An 18,593-nucleotide genomic window follows, 5' to 3' on the forward strand; every position below is an offset into this window, starting at 1 on the left:
AGCCAAAGCCGGCCAAGAGGAGCCAGAAAAGATCCCTCCTTGGAGCGCAGTAGCATGAGACGCACAGCAAGGAACTGCTCTTCCTTTTCATTGCTGCAAACAGAAACTGCCAAACCACAGGACTGTCAGGACTCCTCAGGGAGCATGGCTTGCACAGAAGCCCCTAACATAAAGGGAGCAGGTTGGGAGGTCTCTCAGCATGGAGGGAGAGCATGCTTCAGGCCTCTCTCACGAGCCCCATGCCCTGCTGCAGCACCCTGACCCCACTGGATGTCAAGGACAGAGCTGCTGCTGAAAGGGAGACAGGGCCTGCAAATGTGGCCAGGCAATATCGCCTGCCCTCCAGACTTGCTTGCTTTGCAGAGGAAAGCACAGGGCTCCGCGCAGTCTAACAGGCACCAGTTTGTCTCTGCAAACTGCAGCTTTCCTGGCATGGTGCTCGGTGCAGAACAGGCCAAAAGAAAACTCACTATGTGGGGAGGACAACTGCCCTTTACTTTAGTCCCTTTGATTCCTGCCATCAAGGCTCACATCCTGCAGCCCTTTACATCGGGGTTCAACACCGTGCCCATCTCCGAGACTGGAAGCTCAGGCCCCTTGCTGCGACTCCCTGATGCGGTGACACCACGAACAGCCTCCCACCGCCTGCCACCACGGCTGTCATTGGCGCCCGCTGGAAGATCTATACGAGGAGCCACGCGTGTAAATTAAACATCAGCTCCTTTTATCATCGAGGGCGCACGGTTTGTAGTCATGAATTATGCAAGGCTGTATTAGCTGGCTTATAACAAAAGGCAGCAGCTGCCGGCGCTGCTCAGAGGACGCAGTAAGTCACACAACAGGCCGAGAAGCCCAGCTCCGTCACGTGCAGGCTCCACAACTGGGTCCGAGCCGATCGCTGTCGGGTGCTGGCAGCGCCCATGTGAGCCTCCTCACTCAGCATCCCTCACGCCTTGCTGTGCCTGTGCACATTCCTATGGGGCAGGCTTTGTGTTTTTACCCCCTCTCGTGTGGCTTGGGACCCCAAGAGCCCCCCCGAGGTCACACAGGAGGTCTGTGGAGGGGCAGCCCAAATCACCCCTCCAGCGCCAGGTGAGCATCCCAACAGCAGAACCACTGAGCCCTGGGAACTTACTCCCAATTTACAGCATCGCGAGGGGTGGGAGACTAGATCGGCGTTAGTTTTAATCAACACCGCCCTGCCCACTGCATAGTCATTTCCAGTCCGGTAATGCTGTAGACCCACTTTGCTGCCTGCTTTGGTTTGGCCTGTAGCCCTGTTCCCTGTTGCACTGCATTTACGCTGTTGTAAAGCAAATGCAAAGACGCCAAGGTCCTCCGGCAGACAGGAAAGCAGCGTGACGAGTGCTCGGATGCAGCCGTCGGCATTTAGCTCAATCACACTGCCCTGAGCCGGACAGTGCTCGTGGGCAATGAATCCGGAGATGCCATGCGGAGCCTCTGGAGAAAACTTTCAGCAAGAGGCAAGGACGTGGCATTGCACCTGCCTCTGAACCGGTGACCTTGAGAAGGCTCCTGTGCTATGCACAGTCATCGAGGCTTCATAGAAGTGAGATCATGCTTAATAAATTGGATGAGGCTGGCAGAGGCAAGCAGTGGACACTGGTGAGCTACACTGTGAGAAAGCCTTTGATACAATACTGCATCAAATATTAATCCCCGCAGTCAATAGGCAGGCTCTTAAGGCTGAGTGGCTTGGACGTCCGGGGCTAGGAAACATTTTGAAGTAGAGCTGGGTGCTGAGGGGGAAGCTGAAGACCAGTTCGGCTTATTTTCTCTCTCGCTGACTGGAGGGCACAAACAAAAAACACCACAAAAGAAATTTCCTGATGAATCAGAGTGGCATAAGCCTCTCGGTGAGAAGCAGGAGGGCAATACGATGCAGACCTAACCAAAGCCACCTGAGTGACACAGTCACGCTCACATTCGAGGAGAAAACATCTGAAGGGACCATATACTTGCAAAGCCCATGTGCATCAAAACTATCTGTGTCCAACGAGCTACACGAGCACAAAGGACACCGCACCTCCTCCACGGAGGGCAGTGGAAAGGAGCAACGCACGTGTCAAGTGGTGACGGGTTGCATTCAAACAACAGAAATACGTCAAGCTCCCCTCGAGCACCACGTAGCTTCGTGGTCGGCAGGTTATTTTCTGGGAAGCCTCATGGTAGGAGGGTGCCCCGAGGAGGAGCTTGGCTGCGGAGAATATAGTAGCTCTATGGAGGGGCTGGGTGTGGCAGAGAGGTGCCGATGGCGGTGCACCCAAATGGCACGTCAGGGTAGCACGAATGGCAGTGCACGGGGTAAGTGGGACACTGACCTGAAAAAAGCACAAGTGGGGAGAAGAAAAGGGGAGGCAGAGCTTGGCAAGGCAAGGGCAAGCAAACATGGCAGAGGAGGGGAGCTAGTAGAGGAACAAACAGAGCTAATGAGAAAACAAGGCAGTAGTATTCAGAAACCTTTAACATAGCACTAAACAGCAATAAAAAGGCAATTAGAGTTCTGGGATGCAGGGAGAGTAATTGCTTGTGCTATAAATAGGGTGGCCCACTGAACAACGATTAGATTCATTTTTGGGGCGACTTCAGCATCCGTTTGGGCTTTTGCACGGGAACCGACAGACACGATCTCCGCCAGCTCTCCTTCGCACGGGCGCACACACGCTCATGTGTGAAAAATAACCTGAACGAGGCTGTAGCACCGCAGCCCTCAGAGGCCTTGGCCTCAGCAACCTAAAAATGCCTGGTGGCAGAGGTGCAAACCAGTGCTACGAGTGATCACGGCTAACGTGTCTTCTGCCTCCCAGTACAGCTGCACTTGCTGAGCCCGTGTTGCATCCGGGGTAGGGGCTGGAGGCTCGGGCAGTGATGCTCTGGCAGTGTCCCGTGTGTGATGCCTTTAAAAGCTCAAGGAGGTTTGCCCTTTCTCCCCCTGCCACCCCATAAAACAGCACTGACAACACTCAGAAAAAATGAAAGAGGAGTTTACAAAGCTCATTAAAACCAAGGCACCCAAGCCCCCCCTGAACTCGTTACCTCCTCGCCATCTGCTTCTAGCCTGTGCCCTCCAGCCTCCTGACCTGCTCAGCACTGCTATGAGGAGGGATACCAGGCTGTGGCGTGAGGAAGGTGTCCTTGAGCTAGCTTTCATTCGGCTAGATGGGCAACCATAGCAAGGAAGGCAGGGGGCTCAGCATGGGACACATGCCTGGCGTGCCCAAATCATGCAAGGGGGTGATGCCTCCTCTGCCCAGAGGCCGTGTTCAGAGAGATGCCGCAATGTCTTAGCCTGGCTACAGAGCTGGAAGATGCAGGACAACCCTCTCTGTACCCACCAAGTGTATGGGTACCCCATGGTACCTCCCCTTGGCTAATGAGTCCTTTCCTTCCTAGTTCCCAGATGATCCCTCCCAACCTCTTCAGGGGCAACTCAAACAAAACCAACCCTTCATTTTAGGAGTACTGTGACCATCCAGTGAGGGCAGGGAAATAGGAGAGGGCTTTACTGGGCCAAGCTGTGATCCTAGATAACCTCAAGCCTGCTTAGAGAGGTCAGAGTAGGCAGCTTCTCAGAGAGGGAGAGAAAGAAGACTCATTTAGCTCCAGATCTTTTCCCTGCATCTCTTGCCTAGACTTGGCCCCACGAGCAGGTGCCGATCCCAACTTGCTCCCTAGACCTAGTGACATCGTGCAAATCACCGAGCCGAGACAAAACCCTTGCACTGCCTCCGAGCTGGCTATCAAAAGAAGTCCATGCCGCTCGGAGCCCTGCGCGTCCCTAGATAACTGGCCTGCATCCAGCATCTGCCCCGAGGCCCAGGCCAGGATGGTCCCCGATGCAGAGAAGCTGCTAATGTGGCCCAGCATCGAGCTGCAAAGCGGGGTTACCTCTGTCCTTTGCCCTTTCTCTGTCACCATCAAGGCAGATAGATTCAACTGCCCACCCTGTTACAAGCTTGAGGGATGGGCTGGTTTTCTCATGGAGGCAGAGAGGGCCGCAGTTTCTTTCAGAGCTGGCTGCCCAGCAGGGCTGTCCTATTGCTTCGGGCAAACTGGAGCCTGCTGGAGAAGCTGGAGGTGGCTGAAAGGGTAATATTACCTTGCCTCAAACAGACAAGGTTTAGTTTTTGATCCCAAACTCCCTGTGATCTGAAGTCACCTGCCTGTGCTGAACCTCTGCCATGCACATGCCTGCATTGCTGAATGCTGCTTACTGCTCCCCTCCGCTAATGCAGCCTTCAAGGGGTTCAAATCCCTTCCCTCTCCTCTGCCCATCAGCGCCAGGCTCCGGCGGGACGACCCATGCCGAGCGCAGCTCCCGCTGCCTTGCAACCCCCAGCTCGCCTTGCTTTCCTCGGGCCTCCTCTTCATTCATGCTCCTGCTCCATTCATGCCGTGAGTCACACGCGCCGGTCCGGCAGTCGGCAGTCGTCAGGTGCGTGCAGCCCGTCACCGGTTAGTCAGCCTCTGACTCACCGCTTCATTGAAGACTGCTCAGACCCCAGGGCCTGGGTCCCCGGTTACTACTGCAGTCTGCCCTGCCTCCCCTGGTGCAAAGGAGCTGAGCTCCCCGACGGCTCCATGTCAGGGATTTGGCCCTGACCACATGCACGGAGGCACAAAAAGCTGCGGGTTCGTGCCCCTGCTGCCAGGCCCAGCCTTGGGTTTATCCCCCAGACTCTGAGATATTAGCCCTGCTTCTACCATGCAGCCCACATCAGCAAGAACCAGCTCTTCTCCTCTTTGCCAGCCCACCCCTAGCTCCTCCCGACAGCACAGCTGGGAGGTTTAAAGGTCTTGGATGGAAGGGAAAATTTCTCTCCTTTCCTCCACCACTTCCAGCTCTCATCAGGCTGTAATTACTGCCAATAAATGGCTCCCACCTTGGTTTGCAATGAAGGCAGATAGACCCTTGCTTCTCTCAGCCCATCGAGGGCCAAGAATCAGACTGCAAGGGAGCGGGAATGGATAATGCAAACGATGTGGAGTTGCTACTTGCAGCTCTTCAGAGAGTGTCTCTTGCAATGGCGTGCAAATAATTTTAGTCTAAGATATAATGGAGTTGAGTGCAGTCTAGGTCATGCCTCCTTGCACACCCAGCTTCCTTTCAGGTGCTGTCATTCCTTCCCCGGCTATCCTGCCCGGCACAAGGTGCAAGATGCAGCACAGCACAAGTGTGCGTGCAATAAACTGCCTGATAAGTCCAAGACCACGGCACAGGTGACCCCAGAAAGCGTGCTCACTTCCACAGGTGACCTGGCTTCAGCAAGAGGCAGCATTTCTTATTCTTCACACATTCCCCACGTCCCTACCACAAAGAAGTCAGTGGGATGCAATAGTGCTCAGCCCAGCTCAGAGAGCAGACAACAGGATGGAGAAGCTAGTTATTACAGCTAAAGTGCTGGGTGCTGTGGGAACGTCAGAGTCGTGGTTCCCCCCTTGGAGCTAAAGTGCCGGGTGCTGTCACTGCTGCTCAGTCTTTCCTACAGCAGCAAATTGGATGCGTTTCCCACTCTTAGCATTACTTTCCTGTTGCCCAAGGAAAAGTTAAGTGAGGCTTTGTCATCTATGTCCCCACCCTGCCTGTTGCCTCTGTTTAGATGGGAAGCTTTTTGGGGAAAGAACTGCCTTTTTGCACTGGCGGAGTCCTGAGCTCATGCCCCTGCATGCTACCAAAACGCAAGGATCAAGTCATAACAGGAGTTGCAAATAGCATGGCATCAGGAGCCTGCCCACACCAGCATTTCTGTAGACAGAGGCAGACCTGATGACTTTGGCCTCTCACCCTGATCATAAAATTCACCTGGATTTGGGGGAATTTCACTCTCCAGAAACATTGTGGGGAAGGAATATCGCTCAGCCCTGCACCAGTGGAGACATCCAAGCCCCACTGCCATCAGCAGAGGACTGACTGAAGTCAAAAGGTCTCCCCTGCCTTCATGAGACTGCAGGATAGAGCCCCTAATCCTACTCCAGGTACACATCACAAAGGTGCCAACAAAGAAAAAGACACTGCAATCCCTGGCCCACTGCTCTTCCTACTACCCCCGGTAGGATGAGTTACAGCAAGACAGCAACAACAGGAAAGAATAAATACAGTCAATAAAAACTGCTTCTTGGCACCACAAATGCCCTCTCCACGTACCATCTTGTGCTGTCCTTGCAGCTGTACAGCAGCGGGCACTGGTTTGCCATTTGGCCATGGACACTTGTTGGAGGTTGAAACAGAGACCATCTGCAGGTCGCTCAATGACTGAGCCACTCAAGTGTCATCTTCCAGAGTGACTTAGGCATGGAGCAGCCTACATCCCACCAGCTCCCAATAGTGCAGGTTTCCAAGTACCTCCGTTGTGTTTGGAAGTGGTCACCAGCTGAAGGGCCTGGCAGATTCACAAGGCACCTCACTGCCCTGCTATATAGGTGCTCAAGCACCACTGCCATCCAGGTACCGAAGCAAATGCTTTCAGAAGCCATATTCCAGAAAAGCAACCATGAGGTTCAGGAGGCACCTCCTAGCCGGCAGAAACCCTGCCACATTTGCTTCTTACAGTGCAAACAGAGTCACCCAGAAGGGCAGCGCGAGGATCTGATAGTCCAGTCAACACAAGCTTGCTAGGGTAAAGGTAGAATTGGCCCTTCCTAATGAGACAACATCTGGGCACGTAATGAAAGTACCAACTCGTTTCTCCTCAGCCACCTTGGCAAGCTGAATGGTTTGCACAGCACTCTTCCCGGGGTCTGATTGCATCAGAAGCACTCCTGTGTACTTAGGGAACAATTAAACCCACGGCATGCAGACAACACCCATGCTGGGGAACCATGTAGGTGAGGGTGAATGCAGCTCCCCCACCCCTTCTCCACTGCAAACTTTCTTATAACAGCTAAGGGCCCAAGCTGCACCAACCCTTGCACAGATCTCTGGGGGCATTTGGATCTGGGGCTGCAAATTAAAACCTACAGGATGGATTCCCCAGGCTGCTTCAGCCACTGTGTACCATACTGATGACATAAAAAGGCCACAGATGCAGCTTAAATAGCTTTTTCATAGATCCTTTACTAAGCCAGCTACTCCTGGCTCTGCCCCACCTGGATAACTAACCTGGCAGCAGGTTGATTTCAAAGTATCCACTAGTTTGAGGATACTTGGCTTCAATACCAGCAGCATGTCCAGACTGGATCCAGGGAGAAGGATGCTTCTCTCCAACGCCTGCAACTTCAAGATGGATCAGATCCATAAGGTATCACGTAACACATGCAGCCTCTCATTAGCCTCTTTGCCCAGCTGGAGATGTCTCACAAAGACATGAGACTGCAGTTGTGCCCCGGGACAGGTTTCTCTCTTATTTAAGCTACTCCAGGGATCATCTGATGAGGGATACTAAGAGCTGCATTGCCTTGTCGGCTTTTTGAGGTGTAGTGGATCGATCTAGCAATGAGACCCTTGCGTGCCTTTCTCATGTGGGCAACCCCACCACAGCCCACCTTGAGAACAGCCTGTGGAGTTAGGACCACAATGGTCAGAACAAAGATTGAGTAAATGCTACATAATTTCCTCACTAAAATATGTCCAAACACTGGAATGAAAGTGCCTTGGCTTGGCCGATTTCCCTAAAAAATGCTCCAGCGTGTTTGCCTGCAGCAGCGGGCACCTGTATGCACCACAACCGGTTCACTGCGAGCCCACGTGGAGTCGCCAGGAGCACCCTGGTCCCTCCCAAGAGCTCTGCTAGACCGTATCCTCTCTTCCCCAGGACAGCCTGAATGCAAACCATCTCACTCACAGAAGGAGCCACAGGCCAGGGATGGTCCGCTGACATTTTGGGGTAGAAAACTGCAAAGGAGGAGCACATGTGCCAAATCACAACCTGTCCCCAGGGTCTGCAATACCCATCAACAGAGCAGCAACATCCCTCCACCGTGCTGTGCACAAACAGCCATTGGCAATTTTAAACCACACCGAGAGCTCTTGATCTGCTAGTGCCTACCATACCTGGCGGTCGCACTGATTTTGGGGTTAGGACTAGGGTTTTTAAGGTATCTGGCATCTGTTTAACTCAAGACCTGTAAGAACCCAGCCCCCTATAGGTTTTAAGATCCCATGCAACTGCGAGCAGGCCTGACTATATAATAAGTTTCCTGGTTTTTGCTTATTGGCAGTCCAGTGCCCCAACTACCTGCACACATGATGGACTTCATGCTCAACAACACCCAGCGAGAGGCCGTGGGGAGGAGGAGGTACAAATCTAAATGGGTTTGCTAGACTTCATTCCCCTGCTACAAGCCCTTGTAAGGACCTAACAAGCACAGCATGATACTCAAACATTCAGTTTATTCCCTGTTCCCTCCAGGATATCTTCTCCCCTGCAGCCGAGTCCAGTGCATGCGTGCACCCGGATATACAGAGCACTGGCAGCTGCTCTTTTATGGGCGACAGCTCACCTGCCTCCACGGCAGTAAAACATTACATCCCCGGCTGGATGGTGCTTCCTGGATACGTCTGGCTTTGCAGCTGCCTTGTTTACTTGTCCCGCTCCCCGAGCGGCTACCCGCACTGCCTCCACGCCGAGGCAGCTAGGTCAGCCTTGCAGGCCGGGCTCTCTGCCAAGGCAATCATGGATCTTGGGGGATGGTACTCATCTGGCCTCAGGGTTTATATCAGGGAGTGAGGTGGACACCACCACCGCCTACTATGCTGCTGCTATTTGCTTATCCCCTTCCTCTCTCTGGGAGGACAGTGTTGAGGAGAGGCAAGTTGGCAAGGCCTTTCCTGGGTCATTTGCTGCCATCACGCCAGGCTAGCCAGGGCTGCCTGAAGGATCACCTCTGCCAAGGAGGCCCTCAGACACATTTATTCGGAAGCACATGGTCAGCGCAAACCCTGGAGCATGAGGCACTGCATCATCAACCCTTTGGGCTTCAATCCTAATTCGGTGGTAGGGCAGAAAATTCAAATGACCCAGACAAGCTGGTGGGGCAGCCAAGGGTGGGAGCTTACTGCCATCCAGACTGGGGCTGGATCACAGTGAAGCTGGCGAGGTTTGGGACCCATTGCTTTGCTTTGATTTAATAAAACAACCATGTTTTCTATCTAATGACAGCCACTGCTATTCCAGACCCCTCTGCCCTGCACCACAGATCAGCTGTGCCCTGCTGAACACCAAGGGAGGGTGGGAACGGACCTTGCAGCCAGGTGCGCTGCATGCCCGATGGTTGGCTTAGCCCCTGTGTAAGCCTGCTTAATGACCTTAATTTTTTACTTACTTAGGGCACGGTGTCTGAGAGGCAGATCACCCCAGGGAGATAATGCCAGTGCTCAAAAGGAAAGCCATGCCACCAGTTAGTGCAAAGGGCACAGAGAAGCAGTCCCTTCTCCCCTGGAAATGCAGATGATGGTGAACTCCAGTTCAGCTTCTTCTAAGCACCCTCATCAGGGCCTTCCTCCTCTGGAAAGTCGCCTTCCTGAGCAGCCAGGGAGATTGGCAGCTCCCCTCCGTCTGCCAGGAGCCACCAAGGAAGAGAGTAACTATCCTTTCCAGTTACAGTGGAAAGGGTATCCTTTCCCTGCAGTGGAAGGGGTACAAGCCTCTTTCCCTGGACAGATGAAGAGGATGCACTCCCTGGGGCAAGCTTGAGGTGCACCACGGCATTGCCATTCTCCTGCAGATTTTAAGACAAATCTAGGCAATTATCACCTGAACACCACAACTCTGACATTCCCACTGATGCTGGCACAGTAAGCAGCCTTCTTTTCCATCAGCTACAAAATAAAATAACGAGGCAGAATCCATTATAATGCAGAACTACTGACACTATGCAAGAAATTACTGCTGACTGCTCTCTACTTACACTGACTGGAAAACGTTCAGAGTTCAGCAAAGGAAATGACAAGTTATGCAAAAGGCTGGCTGCTTCAGGGAGTGCGTCTAGACTGTGCAAAGCAAGAAAGATAATGCTTTTAAAGACAGGCTTTCAGGTTGAATGAAACAGCACCATTGAACGAGTCCCCGCTGCTGCGTTTCACGTCTCCGGTCTGAAAGATGCCGCACAACGCGAACGAAGCACTGGCACAGACAGCGGCAGTAAGCGTGGATCGCCGATCGGCAGCCTACAAACCCGACGCAGTCAAATAACGAGCAGGTTTACAACCTATTTAATTATTTTTTCTTCTGGTTTAATAAGCTATGGAGTACACAAATAGCTCAAGTAGGACAAACATTTAATATCCACTCAAATTAAATTAAAGACACCAGCAAAATCGGGAATGATTCACCTATCGTTTGTGGGCTCCAGATTAGGTCTTTGAATTTCTCAGTCATATTCTTCTCACGGTGCAGAAGTTCCAGATCCTACAGCTAGACCATATTTCCCACCCCATTTAGACACTTCCCAGGCAACAGCTCTTCTTCACTGCGAGGGCTTGTTCCCACGGACAGGCTAGTGCAGGGTGTGACCTCCCTGCACACACAAGAGCCTCTCCGTGATGGTGATTTGCACCAGAACAGCTGGACTGGAGCAGGGCAAAGATGAAAGCCCAGGCACTGCTTACACTTATGCACTTTGTGCGAATGGTGGGAAGGCACTGGACGGTTATCGGCACTTGACTGCAATGACACGAGTGTGGCTTTGCAGTGCAGATGCTCACGTGACACAAGCTGAAGTGCTCAGATGTGCGTGCCGATTGCCTGGGTTAACCATGCAACGAAGACCCCTCCTTTTCCAAGGATCTTTCCAGCCCTGCAAGCCTTACAGGTGGTAAGGACTATTGGAAATTCCCTCCTACCCCTCCGCATGGCTGGGATCTCAGAGCAACTTCCTTGCAGGCTGCTGGATGCTTCTGCCCAGGAAAACAGAAAGGAGCAGGGGGCAAGCGCTGCACTGGACAGTGGAGCTGCCCAGAGGTACAGCCGCCCTTTGAGGGCCGCAGTAATTCCCTTCCCTCCTTGGAGCAAGAAGGGAGGATTTCTGCTGGGCAGAGCCTGGTAATCCCCAGTACCAGAAGCCCAATGTATAAACTAAGAGACAGCTTGGGGCAGACCGGTACAAGAAGAGCGTTGCAGGATCTGCAGCCCCGGCTGCGCTAGCTGGGAGATCCTGGGCTACTTGAGGTACTGCGCTAGCTCTGCAACACTCCCCGTCGCTGCAGCAGTCTTAAGACATGCTGGAAAAGCAGAGGCTAAAACCAATTTCCACTCATTCAACATAGTGCTTCAGCACATGACAAATGTTACGCACGTGCTAAATTCCCGCACCGTGCAGCAAAATACGAGTTTACAGGCTTTACTGAACCAGAGGTAAAAGTCTAATAACACAGGCTACCTCATTGCATCGCTCGTGGTGTCTGATGATGTCAGCTATGAAGATCTCCGTCTTGAGCGACTCCAATACTACCTCATCACCTAGCACATGGTGTCCAGTGATGTCAGCTACAAGGATCTTTGTCCAGGGTGACCCCAATACGCTACCTCATCACATAGCATCCAGTGAGGATGTCAGCTTCGAGCATCTCTGTCTAGGGTGACCCCAATGAAATGCAAATCACTGATCTGAATTTGGCCCTTGCAGCTTTCACACTTACTCCCTTAGGAAGTAACACTAACTCTTGGGTGGGCTGACTGCCTACACCCCAACTTGCCCTAACAGCATAGGCACGTGCTTGTTAATATAGTCATTCCTCTGAAGACTTTACCTAATGTTTGCATGAAAGGGAAGGGGGAAGAAAAAAAAAAAAAGAGAGTTCTTTATGTTCTTCCTTCCTAAATAAAGTAACGAGTACAAGAGACTGATAACCCTGACAGCACCTTTTGTTTGCCGCATGTCACAGCCAAGGAAGGAGCTGAGAAAGCCCGTCTCACAGTGCATACAGAGCATTGTGTCTGACTCGTTTCAAGGTGGCAGAGGTGGGACTGTCAGTCTCGGAGAGAAGTATTATCTAGCATCTTCTCAAGAGAGTCCCCAACGGGCTACAAGCATCTGCTGTGGACACAGCCATGCTGAAAGTAAGGGGCAAAGGGTCGGGGACTTTCATAAGGGAAAAGGCAGCAGCTTATAGTGAAGTGCTGAACTAATCCCTTCTCAACTGATTTATGCCATCTGACTCCTCTAGCCCACAGGGGCCTTTCCGAGGGCTTTATATGATTACAACTCAATTGGGGAGAGGGAGATGCCATATTTAGTTGCCTAAATTCATCTTTCTTTGAATAGACACGAGCTAAAAGGAACGGCAAAATGTATCCAGGGCAGGGAGTTAATAAACATAAGTGCTCTCTACAGCATTAAAATAAGAACCAAATTAAATTTACAGTGAACACACAGATGTGTCTTTCCTCAAGTGAGGGGCACATATAGAAAATAAATCCATGCACATCACAAGCAGAAATAAATATATGCTTGAACATACTGACATACATGCACCTCCCTGCGCTGGTGAAATTCTGCAGGTGTTAGCGACACAAAAACCACACCCCGTGGGCACAAGTACTTCTTCTTGGAGTGCAAAATAGTCGCACAAATAGGGGATTTCTGCTGCCGGTCTGTGCACATCGCATAGTTATTTAAGGCTGTTCATACCTACAGCCCCATACTTCCCTTTGCTTGCCTGTATGTTATAGTTTATCAAACTGCATATCATTACCTTGCTATTGCAACAGTTTCTTAAATATACCACTCCCTTGACCAAGCAGGAACTCACAGGTAATCTCCAAGCAATCCATATGCAAACCTTACGCTGCATTTGCTACCGGTAGAAATGATGCACACCTCTATAAATAATAGCTCCCTGCTCCCAGGCTGCACCCCTGTAATGCAGCCTTCTCCAGGGTGGAGGAGAGCAGCCAACCATTATAGTGTCCAGGAGGAGCATAAGTCCCTACTCTGAGGACAAGTCCCAGAGGGTCTTTAATGTCCAGGCAGCAGAGACCATGTCTTGAATTTTATCTTACGACTTTCCGGAGTCCAAGCTCCAAAATCGATGTCTCCAGTTCGCATTTCTAAGTTGGCAACAGCAAATAATAGACCCAGGAGGGGGGCCCAGGGAGATTTATGCTGCCCCCATTTCAATCCCCCAGCTTGGATCAGGTAACCCACAGGGCTGGCAGCAGCAGAAGGGTGTACGTCCTCATGTACCCCTTGCAAAGCCGTGTCAGCCCTGCCTGGAGCGTGCACTGGATGCAGCAGGGGATGGGAGAGTCTCCAAGCCTCCTGCCCTACCTGAGTGGATGGAGTCCCAGGCACAGCGGAGCAGGCTGGGCGAGACAACCTCACCCCTTCTCTCTCCCAGAGCAAGAGGGCATCAGAGAGGGGGCTTTTGCATCCTGGCTGCTGCCGAGCCACATGGTGCCCCCACACCGTGCTCTGCCCCTGCTCAGCAGAGGTGTGATGCTAACACTGACAACAGCAAGGAGACTCAGCACTTTGCTGAAACCCTCCCCAGCATAGCCAGGTGCAAAAGGCCCAAGCATTAAGCTTTCCCCCCACTATCACCCAGCCATCACAACCAGGGATGCTTAGCTATCACACCCTGCCCCTCCCTGAAGCCCATGGGGTGCATGCCCAACAGAAGCCTTTTGGATCAGGCCCATGGTGGGTCCTACCCAAATCCATTTCCAGAGCTATTGACTGGGCTGTCTGGAATGGAAGGAAATCCCCCATCTCCATCTCCCAGCACTATGCTTTCTGCAGAGTGAAGCATTTCATTTCCTTTGTTCTCCAACCCACTCCCGGAAAATCATCAGGGCCCTCAGTGCCTGTAATGAAGCACACCTGTGCCTTATTAGCCCTGCAGCAGCCTCCTCTTTGGAAGGAGGCTCCTGATGGCCTAAGCCTGTGACAGCTCCGGCCTGCTGCACCTCTGGGAGGAAAGGGAGAGAGGCCTGGACTAATCCCACTTGCTTGAAGCTTGGATCAACTCTATGATGATCAGTAAAGCCCTCTCCATTCCTGTCCAGCTATTGAGCACTTGGTGGTCAACACATACTGCGCCGAAGAAAGCAACCTGGTGCATGCACCCATTGTGCAGCAGGAAGGGAAGCCAGCTGCTCCAATGAGAACAGAAACACCTGTGCCTTTTCCTTCCGAGGCAGAAAATGCACTTGCCACCTCCCTCTTTGTCTTGGGGCACATGGGTTTTTGTTGATCAGGAGCAATGAAAAGACCCTACAGCCAAATGAAAGGACATGGAGCATCCACAAAGCTTGTTAAATGCAGGAGTGCTCTTGTGACAAGCTCCAACCCCAATGAGGCAGAAAAGGGAACCGAGCCGACATGCTCCACATCTGCCCCCTCGCTAGGGTGATGCGATGTCCGAGGGAGATGGAAAAAAAAGCCACCATCCCTTTTCCACAGCAATCTGTAGCAACAGAGCAACTCCCTGCTTGGGCAATGCTGGCATATCAGGGGAAGGGAGATTTGCCTGAGGGTCTGCCCCCCTGGAGCCTCCATGCAATCCGGGAATAGAGAAGAGAAAAATCAGAGCGAGTTTCCTTTTAAGAGGACTTGCGTGCTGTCAAGTAAAACAACAGGAATTCCTCACAATTTCCTCAACCCGGATACATAATAGGAGACTATTCCAAGAACTCTGAAACTCATTTGTTCTGACTATTGTTGGACTACTTGTATAAAACAGCTAACTATGCTTGCCTACATTATTCATCTTCCAGAGAATGACTCACTTTTCCTTTTTAACTCCCCCCCTCCTGCTTTTTTTTTAACTTTGCATTTACCCCCATTACTTATTTATTTGTTTCACCTGCACTTCTTTAAGAGGCTTTTATTTCTCCTCTTTGTTTTTTTGTTTTTTTCATTTTTCCTCCTTTCATTTTCATTGTCCTTCTCTTGGCAGCACTGCATCTTTATTCACCTACTAGGATTTTTCCTACCATCCAGCTCTCAGCTAAAGGATTTGAGGCTGATTGTCATGATCAGTTCACCTTTAGCTGCAATCCAGCTTTGTCTTTTGCAGCCGTGCAAGTGATTATTACAATTTTATTTTCTGCTATTGACAAGTTGCAAAAGAAACAAGGTGGTGAACTCAAAGTTTCCACAGCTCACTAGAAGCTTAAAATAGAAAATGCATCTATATAAATCTAGCTGTAAAATCAACGTCTTTCGCTCAGCTGGCATGGGACCATTCAACCTTCAGATTGCCCTATATTGCATTCAGACTACGCACTGGTATTTTTTACCCCTATGTCCTTATGTTCCAATGGCTAATAATAGCTTTGTGGTGTAATAGAACTGAATGAATGTCATTTATATCAATATGGCCTGGAGTCTTTGTGGTTTATAAAGGTCATTTGCAAAAGCAGAATAGTATCAGGCCCAAAACTGCAGTCCTGATAAACTCTATTAAAAAGGGAGGGGGAGCAAATAAACAGCCAGTCATGCCATATCCCATTATCCATCTATTCAGACAGCAATGGGGAGAAAGTCAGCTGCCTTCAACTGTGATGCACCCTATGCCAGTGGGAACGAACTGCTTTCCAAATTCCTAATTTCTGTATCAAGTCTTTGAATCTGAAAGGAGGGGAGAGGGGAGGGCTAGTTGGTGATGCCACCAGCCATGAAAAAAAAGTTAATCACATCTCTCTCCATTCACTGCAGTCGCACCGCGCCTGATGGGGAGTCCAGAGGAGGTGTCCCTCCCTAGTCTTTTGTCTGGAACGGTTTACTGCTGTAGTGTAGTGACGCACTCGCAAAGGTAGAGCTGCTGTTGTGTCAGCCCTGCCATCGCAAAGCTTGATTTTCATAGCCCATTAGCCAACAGGGACATAGCCACTTGCAAACCCACTGCCTGACTGCTGGCTGAAACTTAAGACTATGAAAGTTTCTAGCCTGATGCCAAAGCGCTCTCCTATCGACATAGCTCTGAACCTGCTGTGAGCAGGAGAGAAATGTAAGGAGCTCTCACGGCAGAGCACAGCCCAGGCACCTCCTATGGTTGCACGGGTGGGGGAGAAAAACCCATCAAAACTGCAAACGTGCCCACTGGGGGGTCTGCACTAACACCCAATGAGGGCTTGTACTGGGGGGAAACATCTGGGGAGAAAACATTGGGCTGGAGGGGTCAATTCAAGCTGCCTTTAAAAATGGTGGGGGAAGCAAAGCTTGGCCTTGGCTCAGGGGAGTCAGAGGGAAGCAGGGTTGGAGGGGAGCTCCAGAGGAAGGACCATCCCTCTCTTAACCATCCCCTCTTCTCTCCTGCCCTTGAACTCAGGGGAGTTTTGGAGGCAGCATCATCCCCTCCAAACAAGGACCCTTCCTTCCTGCCCTTGAACTCAGGGGAGCTTCAGAGGCAAGATCATCCCTCTCCAAACAAGGACCCTTCCCTCCTACCCTTGAACCCAGGGGAGCTCCAGAGGAAAGATCATCCTCTCCAAACAATGATCCTTCCCTCCTACTCTTGAACCCAGGGGCGCTTCGGAGGCAAGATCATCCCTCTCCAAACAAGGACCCTTCCCTCCTACCCTTGAACCCAGGGGAGCTCCAGAGGAAAGATCATCCTCTCCAAACAAGGACCCTTCCCTCCTACTCCTGAGCCCAGGGAAGCTTCAGAGGCAAGATCATCCCTCTCCAAACAAGGACCCTTCCCTCCTACTCTTGAACCCAGGGGAGCTCCAGAGGAAAGATCATCCTCTCCAAACAATGATCCTTCCCTCCTACTCTTGAACCCAGGGGCGCTTCGGAGGCAAGATCATCCCTCTCCAAACAAGGACCCTTCCCTCCTACCCTTGAACCCAGGGGAGCTCCAGAGGAAAGATCATCCTCTCCAAACAAGCACCCTTCCCTCCTACCCTTGAACTCAGGGGAGCTCCAGAGGAAAGATCATCCTCTCCAAACAAGGACCCTTCCCTCCTACTCCTGAGCCCAGGGAAGCTTCAGAGGCAAGATCATCCCTCTCCAAACAAGGACCCTTCCCTCCTGCCCTTAAACTCAGGGGAGCGTTGGAGGCAGCACCATCCCCTCCAAACAAGGACCCTTCCTTCCTGCCCTTGAGCCCAGGGGCGCTTCGGAAGCAAGATCATCCGCTCCGAACAAGGACCCTTCCTTCCCCACTCCTCCTGAACTTAAGGGAGCTTCGGAGGCAGGACCTCCCCCCTCCAGACAAGGACCCTTCCTTCCCTCCTGTAACTCCGGGGCACTTCAAGGCAGGACCACCGCTCTTCCACCAAGTACCCTTCCCTCCTGCCCTTGAGCCCGGGGGCGCTGCAGAGACGGCCGGAGCCAGGCCCCGGGTGCCCCCTCGGCCCCGGTACCTTCTGCTGCCGCCGGGCCATGTCGGTGGGCTGCTTGGCGTTGAAGGGGTAGGCGATGCAGCGCATGACGAAGACGTAGAGCTGCAGGCGCCTCTTCCTCTCCTCCTCCTCCTTCTGCAGCCGCTCCAGCTCCTCCTTCTCCTTCTCGCTCACCACGGACGGGCTGGGGCTGCACGGCCGGGCCCCCACGCTGCCGGCCCGGCTGCCCCCCGGCTGCAGCCCCCCGGCACCCCCGCCGCCGCCACCCACCGAGCCCACGCCGGCGCCCGCCGAGCCCTCGGCGGTGCGGCTGGGCGAGAGGCGGGCGGCGGCGGCGGCCGGGGCCAGCGCCTCCTTGCTGCTCTCCTCCTCCACCAGCTCGTCCGACTCCTCCTCGCTGGACGACGGGTCCAACATGCCGCGGGCGAGGCCGGAGCAGTGCCCGGGCGCGGTGCAGATGCAATGCAAAGAGGTGCACTGCAATTGAATGCAATGCAATTAAATGCAATGCAATGCAACGGGTCGCGGGGTGCAAGAAGGGACCAGGCAGGCTCGGGGGCTGCAGCCCGGCGCCGCTCAGCCCGCACAGCCGCGTCCTCCCCGGCCGGGGCCGCTGCGAGCCCGGCGCGAGGCGCGAGGCGCTGGCCAGGGTGCTGCAGCGGCGCCGGACCGCCTCCACCCCACCCCCGGCGCCTGTGCGCCTGCGCGTTCCGCCCGCCCGCCCGCGCAGGCGCGCCGCCGGGCAGCGAAGCCACCGCTCTGACGCTTGCCCGCAGCGGCTGCTGGCAGCTTCCAGCAGCTGCGGGGCAAGGGGGTTTGGAGGGGTGGGATGCATAGGAGGGGGCAGGAGCAGATAGGTGGGGGGCAAATAGGAGGAGGCAGGGGCAAGTAGGAGGGGGCAGAAGCCAATAGGTGGGGGAAATAGGAGGGGGCAGGGGCAGAGCAAAGGGGGACCGGGAGCTGCCCATACCCAGAGGTGTCTTCAGCCTTTGCAGGGGATGTCCCCATCCCTACCCCCTTCTCCTACCCGGCCAGCCCCCACCAGGGTCAAGAAGCCCCTCGATGCCGGAGCCTTCCCCCCAGGGCCAGTGCCCATCTGCCTCCCCTGCCTTTCACCGCAGCCGGAGGGGATTTTGGGGACAGGCAGCTCTTGGGCTCCTATTTCCTGGCAATGAGGAGCACCAATGTCAGGAGAAAGCAAAGGGGAGCATTGGGGTTGTGCACATACTTGCACTCAGCCACACGCATTGGCTGCGTGGCCCTGGCATTATCAACAGAACAGCACCAGAGTCACATAGGGCGTGTCTACACATGCATTAACGCGCTTTGGTTAACGCACATCAA

General features: G+C 53.0%; 1 protein-coding gene across 5 annotated transcripts in view; it reads right to left on the reverse strand.

The window, feature by feature from the left end:
• Positions 1-17,882, reverse strand: part of CADPS (calcium dependent secretion activator) — a 245,143-nt gene extending 227,261 nt beyond the window's left edge. For 3 of the 5 annotated variants that reach the window (XM_059715931.1, XM_059715928.1, XM_059715927.1), the window contains exon 1: positions 17,271-17,881. In XM_059715931.1, coding sequence (XP_059571914.1) covers positions 17,271-17,666 — 396 coding nt within the window. In that variant the 5' untranslated portion in view covers positions 17,667-17,881. Of the gene's footprint in view, positions 1-17,270 lie in introns of all 5 variants that reach the window. The other 2 variants (XM_059715930.1, XM_059715929.1) reach the window with 2 other exon arrangements.
• Positions 17,883-18,593: the final 711 nt, after the last annotated feature.

The sequence above is a fragment of the Alligator mississippiensis genome, chromosome 12 (assembly GCF_030867095.1).
Source record: "Alligator mississippiensis isolate rAllMis1 chromosome 12, rAllMis1, whole genome shotgun sequence".
Taxonomy (NCBI): Eukaryota; Metazoa; Chordata; order Crocodylia; family Alligatoridae; genus Alligator; species Alligator mississippiensis.